This window comes from Silurus aristotelis, assembly GCF_946808225.1.
Source record: "Silurus aristotelis genome assembly, chromosome: 3".
In the NCBI taxonomy this organism is placed as follows: Eukaryota; Metazoa; Chordata; class Actinopteri; order Siluriformes; family Siluridae; genus Silurus; species Silurus aristotelis.
In genome coordinates, this window is record NC_139576.1 from 26,180,017 (window position 1) to 26,194,220 (window position 14,204).

Consider the following 14,204-nt stretch of genomic DNA (forward strand, 5'->3'; position numbering starts at 1 on the left):
ATAAGACACTTATTCACTTATTTGTTTTTTATTACAACAATATCTCCATCTTGTGGCCAGAGACCCTTGGCCTATAGTCTTCCAGCTGTTTATGTAGCACTTCATCCAAGTAGAGCTTTCCTATCAGCAATATATCAAACTCACTCCATAAAGAAAGAGCTTTACAGATATGAGGAAAAATCCACATATCAGATATTGAATAATATAGTGGTGTAATAAATTACTCTTAAAGTGTATTATATCGTAATTTTAATTTTGAAAGATTAAGGAGTTAATAACAAAAAGAATTGAAAGATTGAAATAAGGAATTCAGCCTTTAGTCTTGTTTCCCACAGTTTACTGATTGGTATTCATCACCCAGTCTGTTTAAGCTATGTATACAAACCACTGCTGTATGCATATTCATGAGTCCTCAGACAAAGTTAGTGACAAAAATGAACGTCAAAAGTCAAAAAACAGCACAATTCTGTCTTGGAAAGTCTTGTTTGTGCAGATGCAAGTGAAAGGCTCTATCAAAAAAGAGGGTGTTAGCGCTGCTTTTCTGTTAACCCTGTGTGTGTGTGTGTGTGTGTGTGTGTGTGTGTGTGTGTGTGTGTGTGTGTGTGTGTGTGTGTGTGTGACTACTGGGTTCGGAAAAGCATTTAAGCAGCTGCTTTCACCAAATGTCATTCAGACACTCCCAACTCTGATCAGGTTTCACAGCTACTAATTCATTAACACACACCAAAACACACACAGAAGTTTTCCGACTAAAAACTTTATAATATATTGAAATAGTTTTTTTTTATCAATTAACAAAATGCAACATAAACAGAAGAAAAATCGAAATAAAATCAGTATTTTATGACTACCCTTTGGTTTCAAACCTGGATTCATTCTTACACTTGCAAACGTTGCGCACACACACAAAATCAGGAATTTTGTAGGATTAGAGTCAGGTGAATGATTAACCAATTATAGAGCAGGTGCTAATAATCATTAATTTCATATGTAGGTTGAAACAGAGTCATTAACTAAAACAGAAACAGTTGTGTAAGAGGCTTGAAACTGTGTAAGGAATAGCCAAACTCTGCAATTAAGGTGAGGTTGTGGAAGTTTAATGTCACTGGTCAAACACCATGGCAAGACTGAGCACAGTAACAAGACACAAGGTAGGATTCTCCATCAACAAGGTCTCTCAAATGCAAAGATTTCAGATTGGGGTTTCAATATATGCTGTTCAAGCTGTTTTAAAGACGCTTGATGATGAAACACATCTATCACACATATCATGCTTACTTCCCTTCAGCCTCGAAAGATGTCCAGCAGGACCATCAGCAAAGAACTGGCAGAAACCAGTGGAAACCCAAATACACCCATTTACTGTCTGGAGAAGTCTGGCCAGAAGTTGTCTCAACCAAAAAGCCAAACCTCCGACGTGGAAGCAAGGCTAAGCGACTCATCTATGCAGAGAAACTGTGGAACTGTGGTGCAGAAAATTGGCAGGAGGAGTTCTGGACTCGATTAAAATGTGAAATATTTGGCTATAGCAGAAGGCAGTTTGGAGAGCAATACAATAATGAGTGTTTGCAGGCCACAATAAACCATGGTGGAGGTTTCCTGCAATTTTAGGGCTGCATTTTTGCAAAAGAAGTTTGAACTTTAATCAGACTTAAAGGTGTTCTCAATGCTGAGAAATACAGGCAAATACTTATCCATCATGTAATACCATCAGGGAGGCATCTGACTGGCTGCAAATTTATTCTGCTGAAAGGCAACGACCCCAAACATACAGCCAATGTCATTAAGAACTATCTTCAGGGTAGAGAAGAGCAAGGAGTCCTGGAAGGGATGGTTGTGCCCCAACAAGGCCCTGATCTCAACATCACCAAGTCTGTCTGGGTCTACATGAAGAGGCAGAAGGATTTGAGGTAGAAAACATCCATAGAAGATCTGTGGTTAGTTCTCCAAGTTGTTTGGAAAGATCTACCTGCCGAGTTCCTTCAAACTCTTTACGCAAAACGGCACAAACTTCAAAACATACTTCATTCTTGGTCATACCGAATATTAACTTCATTTTTACAGCATTATTTCACATATGCTTTTTGCACAACACTTTAAAGCATACAAAATATGTAACTACATTCAAGGCTTTTTGCAGGCCACCCCACATACAATCATAATTTCAACTTCTCCAACTAATAAGAAATGATCTGCTAGGCTTGTTTTACACGTTTACATTTTTGCAGTCTTTGAATTTTATAATTATGATCTCAGGAGAGATTCTGGCATTCCTGTCATAATTGATATGGTGTGATGGTCAATGTTAATCAAAGAAAAATAAAGCATTCTTTACATTTTAAATAACTTAAATTTAATTTCTGAAAAGAAAGTCTGTACAGATGTTTGTAATTATGTTAAATGAAGGTTTGCCGCTATAATTTGCCATGGGTATTAAGTCACGAAGTGCAGATGTTTAAACAAAGAGCAGACCTGAAATCTCTTGAAGTTTTTTTTTTTTACAGAGTGTGTAAGGCATTAGCTTTTGATGTTTTGTTTTACCATGTTGGAAAATCAAAAGGAAAACAGTTCTGCAAAGTCTTCTAAAGTCTTCTAAAGTTCACTCATAATATTGTAGCTATACTGAAGCCAAACCACAATATCTCAGGTTATCAGATATAATAATTTAATACAAAGCAGTGTATACCCTCAGGACTAAATGAATACAAAGAAATGTATGTTTTCCCATCTCCAGTCTAATGTAATTATTGTATAATAACCTGTAGACCCAGCCTTCACATAATAATTGTGTCTTCAAACTGCTTTTGGATCGTCTCGGTTGAAATTGGCTGACATGTATATTAAAGCTTAATTCAAGATAGCCAATCCTTTTAAATTTTACTTGACACATCCATTATACCTCTGCCAGATGTCATGCAATGCCTTTTTCGACTTCTTTCTTTTGGTCCTTTTTCCAGTTTTTTCCAGCTAATGCTGCTTTAAACTTATATCTGATTGCAGTAGGCACATATTATAGTATACAAATTATAGTTAGCTCATTTTTAGTTATTTTTTTAAATAAATTGTAAAACTATTCGCCTTAAAATGACAAATATAGAGGCTTTACTCGGAGTTGGAAAAAGTTATGTCATCACTTACACAATGAACATTATACATACTCTGAGATAAGCTACTGAAAAGATGTGAATAATTCAAAACATTTCTGTGTACCTGCTCCTTCATTATTCATCACTTTTTGAAAATATATTGCAAAATCAAATATTTACACACACACACAAATTAATATAGCCACTAGGTTAATAAAATCACAGTCATTAAAACCTTCATAATGTGTTTATTATTTGAGTTATAGAATTAATACAATGCTTTTTTAAATTTTATTATTTTAATGTACTCTCTCTCTCAAAAAAAATGACCCAAAGAAAAAATGACCATGCATTCATCTGCTACAGTTTGCCTTAAACCAAATTAATATTGTGTATTTATTATTAATAAATATTAGTTTTAATTGGAATGGCATGTTTTTTTTATTTATTATATTTACATCCCACATTACTTTTAGTGTGGTAACTAAGGTAACTATGTGCCTGTCCCCACTAGCCCTGACTTTACATTACCAATATGCAATAAAGTTCATAGATGAATGATAAATGATGAGGGATTGGACTTTATAGCTATTAAAGAACACACCAATAATTAACGGGAACGTCATCAATGGATATGATCGACTACAAGAATAAGTAAAGAATTAAAATCACATATAGCTGAGCTATGCTTTTATTTCACTGTGTGCATAACTCTCAGTGCTGCAACCTCTGAATACTACTTAAATACGGTGTTAAAGCATGACTAAGTTCTGAGTCCTGTTGTGTGCAATAAGCATTAAATTCTCACCATGCACCATGCTTTTATCACTCAACTCTGAATATAGCATGGAATATGCCAAGAAAATAAACCCAACTTAGGCTATGAGCAGGTTTTCCCAAAACATCAAGAACGTAGATAAGCCTAAAGTGTAAATGACATTCATTGGCATTTAACATAAAAGTAACATTAAAGATAATAATTTCCACTGACTGTTACATTTCTAAAACATTTGAGATTAACTTTAATATTCATTATCAGCTTCCATAATACACATACATAGTTATATAACATCGAATTATATAAGTTTAGATAAAAAAAACACTGATAAAGACATCAAATTTGCTTGAGAAGCACAAATAATATAGTAAACATTTCTTTTAAATGATAAAAGTGCTCATATAAGTCATTGCTGTTGGATAAGGACATGCTATAAATATGCTTGATTCAGGTAGCTTGGTGAAAATATCTGTGGAGGCATGATGCGGTGTGTAGTACTCGGCCTGCTCTGTCTGGCTTTTACTGAGGGACTCGTCAGGTAAGAGAACAAGCGCCAAAGTGGACGTTATTTGAATCAAATAAAAAAAATATTATTCTATTGTAGCGTTATTCTACACTTTGTTGTCTGCAGAGTTTCTCTAGTTAAAAAGTCGACCATAATGAAGGAAAGGGGTATCCTCAAGGAAATGCTGAAGTCCGCACAGTTCAGCTATCAGGATGGCTACCCTGATGACCTGATCAACCAAAATGATGTAAATTTACCTTGTACTTCTATGATTCTACTATTATGCTGTAAATATAATGAAAAATAAAGGTTTTTTTCATTATGTTAAAGGTTTTTCAAATAAAGGTTTTTCAAATGTTTATAAAGGAGACCCCTGGATAGGTAAACACAGAAGACACTACAGAATGAAAAATGGAAGAATTTAGAGAAAACAGCATGGGGTGAGGAGAAGATTCAGGCCAAAGAACTAAAAAGAAAGTTTCCAAAGTTTAGGGTTAGTTTTAAACTAAAACAAAGAAAACACTATACAGTGAGTTAACTTTTTTTTTTTTATAAGTGATTTAAAAATTTTAATTAAAGATTTATTTATTTATATATTTGTATTTGCATTTTGAGGTGATATGGCAATTAAATGCATTCAATGGTTTTAGTTTTCACAGATTGCTATTTCAACAATAAATATTTTTATTTCTCTAAAAAGTAAACAAATTACTTGTTAATTTTAAGAGACCCGTCTTATTTTCTTTTGTATATTTAGCATATTGTAAAATAAAACCATAGCCACTCTACATTACATTACATTACAAGATTTCTAAAGTATAAGGCTACATGGTTATCTGTGCCGCCCAGGTGTTTAACAATTCATATCTTTGTACTCTCCAGGTGGCCTATTTTGGAAAGGTTGGTATTGGATCTCCCCCACAGTTTTTCTATCTCCACTTTGACACTGGCTCCAGCACTCTGTGGGTTAACTCTGTCAACTGCAAAAGTGATGCCTGCAGTGAGTACTACACACTGAAAAACCACAATGCACTTGCATTTACAATTATGTAACAGTCTATATAAGCATTTTGGCAGAGGTCCTATGCAGACTTCTGAGAATTACACATAGAAAATAGAAAATGAAGCTGCTATACTGGTCTGATACAGCTGTTATACAAGATGCATTTTATTTTACATTTAATCATTTTTGGTTACATATAAAGTTTGTTCCTGTTATCACACGTTATAGCAACTATGCGCACAAATCCCATAACCCCAATTTACCTGGACAAAGACAAAAACAAAAATTCGAAAAACAGTTTGACTTGTCAGCAAGAAAGTACAACAAATTCATTCCTTACTAATGACACTAAAGCACTAACACAGAATATTTGCTTTAACAGCACTGTGGTATAATCGAGATTAACAATATCAGCCATTCTTGGTCTCCAGTATGGCCTAGCTTTCAGGACATTTTAAAGAGGCTTTTCATTCTATTATTCTTATCCAATCTAGTACAATTTTATATCTGTTGTGCCTTTATCCATTCTATGTTCAGGTTCTATGTTTTCCAGGGAGTCATCCTCTCTTCAATCCACACAAGTCCTCCACTTTCTCCAGCAGTAAACACCCTTTTTCAGTCAAGTATGGAACAGGCAGTGTCAAAGGGTTCCTTGGCTATGACACCATCGCAGTATGTCTGCTTTATGCTGATACTCATATTGTATGATGCATATGAGATTTTATTTCTACAGGTTATGCTAATGGTACATATATTCTGCAATTGATGCAAGGATGTGGAATAGCCTCCTTGGAAGACAAAAAGAAGAATGAAGACGCCGAAATGAGTATTTAGAGAATGTGTTTTTTAAATAATTCTACTGGAACGATTTGTTTATTTAAACTTTTTTTTTTTTCAAGTTTCCATTTTTGCCAGTCTTTTAAGAGATCAGCTTAGCCTACGTAAGCTCTCTCTCACAGAGCGAACGTTTTACTGCAAAACAGTCTAAAAATACCATGTACCAAACGAGTGTAAAGTGTAACAGGGTAACACTTGCTTATTACCCTGTTCATTCTCAGCAAGTCCACTTCTAATTCACTCGGCTATGGCCTTGCTGCAAAAATTCACTTAATAAAATGTTGGTTAAAATAGAGTAAAAGAAAGATCACAGAAGAAAACGATGTTTAACTCATTGCAGTTACTGATCATAATTTATGGCCCCTTTCAACTAAGAACTAAAAAGACTTTCACAAACTAAGGAAACGAATAGTTTTATTCTTAATCTGTCAAATGTTTTGACAAAACAAACCTTCTAAATTTTAAAAGCTAGCGTTTGCTACCATTGCAAACTGCTATAATAAGGATTAAGTGTAGAGATAGATTGCAGTAATGATTCATTTTTGCTGTAACAAATGTTAAAAAATATTTTTAAAAATCTATGTATATGAGCAACTAATTCACTTTGCTCTAAAATTCACCTCTTGTAGATGGGTCAGCTGAGAGTCAAGCACCAGCAAATCGGTTTAAGCACTGAAGAGCCTGGTAATCATTTTGCAAAGCCTCTGCATGATGGACTCTTGGGTCTGGCCTTCAAGCCTTCTGATTCCCCAACTATTGTAAACACCATGATCAAAGAAGGTGTTATTGATGAGCCTATATTTGCTTTTTACTTAAGCAGGTAATATAAATTTGTTGCAATATAATTTAAAACAACAATATCTAATTGTGACATCAATAAAATTACAGAACTCTATTCTTCAATCAAGTTATTAAATCAATACTGAATCTGAACTGGTATAATAGCTAACATTTTTTTCTTTCTTGTGTCAAATTATAAATGGTCTTTAGAAGATGTGCTAACATAGCTATTATAATTGCAGGGACAGTGAGCATGGAAGTGAGGTCATGTTTGGGGGAGTTGATCACTCCCATTACCAAGGTGAGATCAACTGGGTTCCTGTACAACATGACAGCCACTGGCAACTAAATTTTGAAGGGTAGGTGTCTAGTGTCAAGAATTTAATCTGTGCATTGTTTAATGGAATAGTATTCTTAATAAAACAAGTGAGCTTGGTTTCTTTTTTTTTCCAGCACTCTGGTAATCTAATCCAAACACATTTGTATTTTCTGCTTCTTACATTATCCTGCCTTTGTATCTGTAAAGCTGTTGTTAAATCACTGCATGTGACTATTAAAATTTTAGATTCTCTACAAAAAAGTGTCTGCTTGTTTAATAGGCTTTTCTCCTGTTTTAGATTTAAGGTGAATGGCCACTCGACAGGATTTTGTGACCAAGGATGTACAGCTATTACAGACACTGGAACGTCACTTCTGCTCTGCCCACCACAGTATGTACACTCTCTCCATCACATGCTGGGAGCCAAACAGGATGGTAACGGCAACGTAAGCATATTTTCCTCATTTTTAAGATTTTGTTTATTATTATTTATTTCATGCATTTAAATTTTACTCAATTCTTAGCTAGCATAGACCAGTTTAAACCTACAGACTACAAAATGTGATGATTGCAAGCAGCAGACTAGGGAGTACACAGCTCACTACAGCTTGTGACATATCACACTATTCACTTATCAGCTATTTTTAGTTGATAAAGTTAATAAAGTGTTGCACAAATAGATACTAACAAAACCGACACACACATTTGCTGCCCATTCTTCTATTGTAAAATATTGTGCAACAATAAAAGTCCCTATATAAAAAAGTGTATTAGCTCATTGTGAAAATCTATTATCTGAAGCTGAATTTTTAGTCAAATGGATACAAATTTTTTTTTTCAGAATTTTCATCAATTGTATTGCGTAAATGCCCAAATTATTTATTTATAAGTCTGTTTGTAGCCAGGATGATAAATAAGGCCCAATCAGACAAAATAAATACACATCCGACATTAATTACAAATGGCCTACAAGTCCACAATACCACAATTGTTGTTAAGCAAATGCCATTAATACGACTAATCAAGTTTATTTATATCAATAACATTTATGGCAAAGGAAAAACCGACTTGTGTGCATTAACAATTTTTCACAGTAATGTGTTATTCAGGATGGTTCTTGCTAACAAAACTTGTTTATATGTAATCATTTATATGTTATTTAAGTTAAATGCAAAAAGCCTAGTAGCAGGCAAGTTCAAGACTAAGAGTAATAAAAAAAAGTCTTAAAGAAGGTTTACTTTGTGTGTTATGCTTTCAGTATGTGTTTGACTGTGATGCAGTGAGCAGCCTTCCCACTCTGACCTTCATTATGAACGGAGCTCATCTGCATTTGCCAGGTTCTGCATATGTGCTTAGGGTAAGAGCAGAACTACATCATAGCTAATCCATAACAGTGAGTTATATGTACATGCAAGTTCATACTGACACTTTTTTAATGTAATTAAACAGAACGGAGGTTCTGGTTCACACTGTAAGAGTGGTATCAAGGCATCAAAGGATAAGGAAAGGGATGGTCATCCTTTCTGGACCCTGGGTGATGTCTTCCTCAGACAGTTCTACTCTGTGTTTGACCAAGGACATGCTAGAGTGGGATTTGCTACTTTAGCTTAAAGTGGTCCAGCACACTTCAAAGCTATTCAAATATATATATATGAATAATTGGTCTATGTTGTCTTTTTATTATTCATTATTTAACATAAAAATGTAAAATGCTGCATAAAGAAATTGAGGGACCACAGAGATTTGCTGCCTTTCAATGAGCCAGGTGGACTAAACATATATTGTGTCACACATCAACAACAAGAAGTCTACAAATACATATAAAGTCTTCTAACATGGAGGAAACACCAAATGAGTCAAAAAATTTAGTATTTTATCTTGTTTGTCCCTGTGCTATTCCTCTTTTCCACAAGGATCCCTCTGTACGACAAACAAACAATAAACATATTTGGTGCTTACCCCTCCACAAAAGCATATTTACAAACAGTACATATATACAAAGATACAGTAGTTGCTTTTTCACATTTGAGAATAAGAACAATTGTTCCTAAAAACAGGGCACTGTTAGAAGACAGCAAAAGTAGAAGAAGAAGTCTTCCCATGCTGCTTAGCACACAACTTCCCACCTAAAACTCCTTCTCCAGTAAATTTTAAGCTCATAAACACCTCAGAATTTTGAGCACCTTCTAAAGATAGAACTAACTATAGCATGGCAAAAAGACTATTGGAACCAATGCAATGGTAACACTGTTACACACCCCTCCCTCCAAAAGAAAAAAAAAGATTAGACAGTCCTATAAAACTTCTTTAGCTTTTCTACATGGCATGTATAACCTTGGTTCAGGGTGTCAAACATTACCACTTTGTAATTGACATTATTCTCTAGATAGAGGGTAAGTGAGGATCCAAACTAAATCTCCTTTCTCGAAGGACTCAGGTCTCCTACTTTTATTGTAGTACTTGCTCTGTCTTTCTTGGGCATGGCCAGTCTTCTCTCTCACTTGGACAAGAAGAGCTTTCTGTGTCTCAATAAGGTCTGGTTGATCCTTTCAGTGAAGTTGGTCTGCAGATGATACACTGTAGTATGTCTTTGAACAACCCCCCATATCTTGCAAGTATCATTGAATAGTTGGGAAGTAAATTAAGGGCCACAGTCAGAGACCAAGTATGCTGGAGCTCCCCACCAAGTAAACATTTCTTTGGTCAAAATGTTGGTTATGAGGTGAGTTGCAAAGAGTTCCACCAACTTGCTGCAATAATCCACAAAGACTAATAAGAATTTGTTGGATCTGAAACTTTTTTGAAAAGTATCCATCTGGTCTACTCCAAGCTTATAGCCAGGCTTTACCACTGTGGTTGACTGCAGCAGTCCAGATAGCTTTGAAATCCTCTGTTTGTAGGCTCGACACTCCTTACATTGGGTGCAAAAACTCCAAATGTCTTTACAAATTCCAGGCCAATAAACATTGTCAAGTAATCTTTTTAAGGTCTTTATTCTCCCCAAATGTCCACTCAGTGGATTTGAATGTGCAAAATGCAGAAACGTCACTGTGCCAGCTCCGGGCTCTGCGAGTGGAGGGCGGAGCCCGGACGGAACGAGCGGTAAGAAACACCTGCAGCTGATGAGAGTAATCAGTGAGCACTGTTTCAGTCCGGCAACACCAATAAAGAGGAGAGAGATGCCAACCTCGGGGAGAGAGAGAGTCACCAAGCAGAGAGACAAGAGGAAGGGTCGCTGAATGGGGACTAAGCACGAGCGGGTGCCGGTGGAATTACGTGTCGGCCAGCGAGTGATCTCGGATGCCAGTCCGCAAGGAAACTTGGGCGGGCGCTAAGAGACAAAGCGGCCAAACCGCGAGTGAGACGGGCGTGCCGATCCGGGAGGGACTGCCGGCGAACGTCGGGAAGGAAAGACGTCCCGAACCACGAGTGTGTGGGTGAGCCCTGGCGTGTGTACTGGGAAGGAAAGCACCAGGGTGAAAATGAAAGTAAATAAAGATGGCTCTGCTTGGTGAACTATTGCTTGTCTGTCTTTCTTTTGATCAGTGAGTTTGTTACAGTCTCCCTAAGTAATACAGGCATGACTAGTTGGTGAGTGTACCCTTGATGCTTGTTGGGCACACTGTGAAACAGATTCATTCTGTATGATTTAAGCAATGTGGTTAGTGCAGTGGCAGACTGTGCATTTGGTCTGGACCTGGGCCTTCAGTGGGACTTACATGACTTAATCCACCTCTTAATACCACCACTATCACGTCGCAATTATAGAAACAATCAATACTATACAAAAACACAGTATAAAAACGCATGGCATTACAGAGAGAAAGTCATTTCACATAAGGAGGGTGAATACCATTTTACTAAAGCAAGCTCCAAACCTCGACACTACAATCGCAACAGATGTATTAATGTCTGCAGAGTACTACAGATGTGTTTTGCTAGTTGGACTTGGCTGTAACAGTTTCCCTCTAACCAACCAATCAGAGGATGGAAAAATGCTGACGCTATTCTGGGCCAGCTAGCTAGCGAATTTAAAATCTGTTTGTTTAAACAAACAAACCCATTGCTGATATACAGTGAGAAAAATAAGTATTTGAACACCCTGCTATTTTGCAAGTTCTCCCACTCAGAAATCATGGAGGGGTCTGAAATTGTCATTGTAGGTGCATGTCCACTGTGAGAGACATAATCTAAAAAAAAAATCCAGAAATCACAATGTATGATTTTTTTTACTATTTATTTGTATGATACAGCTGCAAATAAGTATTTGAACACCTGAGAAAGTCAATGTTAATATTTGGTACAGTAGCCTTTGTTTGCAATTACAGAGGTCAAACGGTTCCTGTAGTTTTTCACCAGGTTTGCACACACTGCAGGAGGGATTTTGGCCCACTCCTCCACACAGATCTTCTCTAGATCAGTCAGGATTCTGGCCTGTCGCTGGGAAACACGGAGTTTGAGCTCCCTTCAAAGATTCTCTATTGGGTTTAGGTCTGGAGATTGGCTAGGCCACGCCAGAACCTTGATATGCTTCTTATAGCGCCACTCCTTGGTTATCCTGGATGTGTGCTTCGGGTCAATGTCATGTTGGAAGACCCAGCCTCGACCCATCGTCAATGCTCTATCTGAGGGAAGGAGGTTGTTCCCCCAAATCTCGCAATACGTGGCCCCGGTTATCCTCTCCTTAATACAGTGCAGTCGCCCTGTCCCATGTGCAGAAAAACACCCCCAAAGCATGATGCTACCACCCCCATGCTTCACAGTAGGGATGGTGTTCTTGAGATGGTACTCATCATTCTTCTTCCTCCAAACACGTTTAGTGGAATTATGACCCAAAAGATCTATTTTGGTCTCATCTGACCACATGAATTTCTCCCATGATCATCCAAATGGTCTTTGGCAAACTTAAGACATGCCTGGACATGTGCTGGTTTAAGCAGGGGAACCTTCCGTGCCATGCATGATTTCAAACCATGACGTCTTAGTGTATTTCCAACAGTAACCTTGGAAACAGTGGTCCCAGCTTTTTTCAGGTCATTGACCAACTCCTCCCGTGTAGTTCTGGGCTGATTTCTCACCTTCCTTAGGATCATTGAGACCCCACGAGGTGAGATCTTGCATGGAGCCCCAGTCCGAGGGCGATTGACAGTCATGTTTAGCTTCTTCCATTTTCTAATAATTGCTCCAACAGTGGACCTTTTTTCACCAAGCTGCTTGGCAATTTCCCCGTAGCCCGTGGAGGTGTACAATTTTGTCTCTAGTGTCTTTGGACAGCTCTTTGGTCTTGGCCATGTTAGTAGTTGGATTCTTACTGATTGTATGGGGTGGACAGGTGTCTTTATGCAGCTAACAACCTCAAACAGGTGCATCTAATTTAGGATAATAAATGTAGTGGAGGTGGACATTTTAAAGGCAGACTAACAGGTCTTTGAGGGTCAGAATTCTAGCTGATAGACAGGTGTTCAAATACTTATTTGCAGCTGTATCATACAAATAAATAGTTAAAAAATCATATATTGTGATTTCTGGATTTTTTTTTTTTGATTATGTCTCTCACAGTGGACATGCACCTACGATGACAATTTCAGACCCCTCCATGATTTCTAAGTGGGAGAAATTGCAAAGTAGCAGCGTGTTCAAATACTTATTTTCCTCACTGTATGTCAGTGTAACTACTTATTTATCCATTCATTCTCAACGGATTTTCTTCTCATACACAGCGGCCATCTGACCATCCCCTTGTTGATGCAACCTAACTTACATTAACTTAGTTTCATAAGTATAAAAGTACAAGATCACAAAAGATAAAGGTGGTGATATGGACCTTCTCTTTTACTATCACCTCTCGTTCAAAAACACCGTTTTTTTTTGCTTTTGTTTTGTTTTGTTTTTTTTACAAAAAATGTCTGTTAAATATTTGTGTGCCACAATTATTATAATTATTATTATACTGTATATCCTTTAGTCAAAACTCTGTGCCCAGGATGACAGCTCTGAATCTTCTGATTCTCCTCACCCTGCAGGTTTTCTTTGTGGTTCATGTCAGGGCAACGACATAGTCATGGCAGGATTTGGTTTTCAGTAAACTACTTTTATGTTTGTTTAGATGTATGTTTTGAATAATTGTCCTACTAGAAGATCCTAACATGGCTTTTTGTGGTATAAAGCAGAAAAGTGTTTATTTAAAAGTTGATATTTAATAAAGATCATGATGCCATGTATCCTAAAAAAAAAGGTCACGGTAATCTGGCAAAATAAAGCAAAAAAAAAAACAAAACTTTAAAGAGCCATCAACTGTGGAGATGAAGTACTATTCCATATGTGTGCCAAATTTCTGGCCATTTCTGCAGTAGACAGTAATGCCCAAAAGCTCTATTTTGGTTTAATAGCATTATACTGTGGTAACCACAAACCCTGACTTCACATGTCCAATATACAATAAAGTTTATAAATGTTCACAAATTATCACAGATTGAACTTTATGATAAAAAATCTGTATCCTGTTTTGTGCGATCAGTATTAAATCCTTAATATGCATATCACTCAACTCTGAATATGGCACTAAGAAAATAATCCCTACTCAGTCTTTAAGTAGGTTTAGCCATCAAGGACATACGTCTGTAGTGTAAATGACATTCACTGGCATTTAATGTAAAAGTAATCTTTTAGATAATAATTCCCACTGACTGTTGCATTTTTAAAAACGTTTAAGATTAACTTTAATATGTATTATCAGCTTCCATAATAAATGTGCATACAGTTATATAACATCAGTTTACATAATCTCAGATAAAAATACAATTACCTGATAAAGACATTAAATATGTTAGAAAAGCCCAAATACTAAATAAAGAATTTTTGTTTAAAGTATAAAGTGCTTATACAGGTCATAACTG

General features: G+C 36.5%; 2 protein-coding genes and 1 long non-coding RNA gene across 12 annotated transcripts in view; 1 reads left to right on the forward strand and 2 right to left on the reverse strand.

The window, feature by feature from the left end:
- tns1b (tensin 1b) overlaps nucleotides 1–14,204 on the reverse strand; it is a 232,885-nt gene that overhangs the window by 197,610 nt on the left and 21,071 nt on the right. The window lies entirely within an intron of this gene.
- LOC310723968 (gastricsin-like) lies at nucleotides 1,091–8,919 on the forward strand (the record flags this gene model as incomplete). The annotated part of the gene is made up of 10 exons (XM_083537576.1): nucleotides 1,091–1,151; nucleotides 4,316–4,402; nucleotides 4,496–4,616; nucleotides 5,252–5,369; nucleotides 5,926–6,044; nucleotides 6,839–7,029; nucleotides 7,232–7,348; nucleotides 7,607–7,754; nucleotides 8,567–8,665; nucleotides 8,758–8,919. The coding sequence occupies exons 2-10, from the start codon at nucleotides 4,344–4,346 to the stop codon at nucleotides 8,917–8,919; spliced, it is 1,134 nt and encodes a 377-aa protein (XP_083393702.1). The 5' UTR covers nucleotides 1,091–1,151; nucleotides 4,316–4,343.
- LOC310723987 lies at nucleotides 4,950–8,942 on the reverse strand. Its single transcript, XR_014532879.1, has 2 exons — nucleotides 6,531–8,942; nucleotides 4,950–6,356 (listed from the first exon to the last, which is right to left on the reverse strand). It is a non-coding gene; the product is annotated as an uncharacterized lncRNA (long non-coding RNA).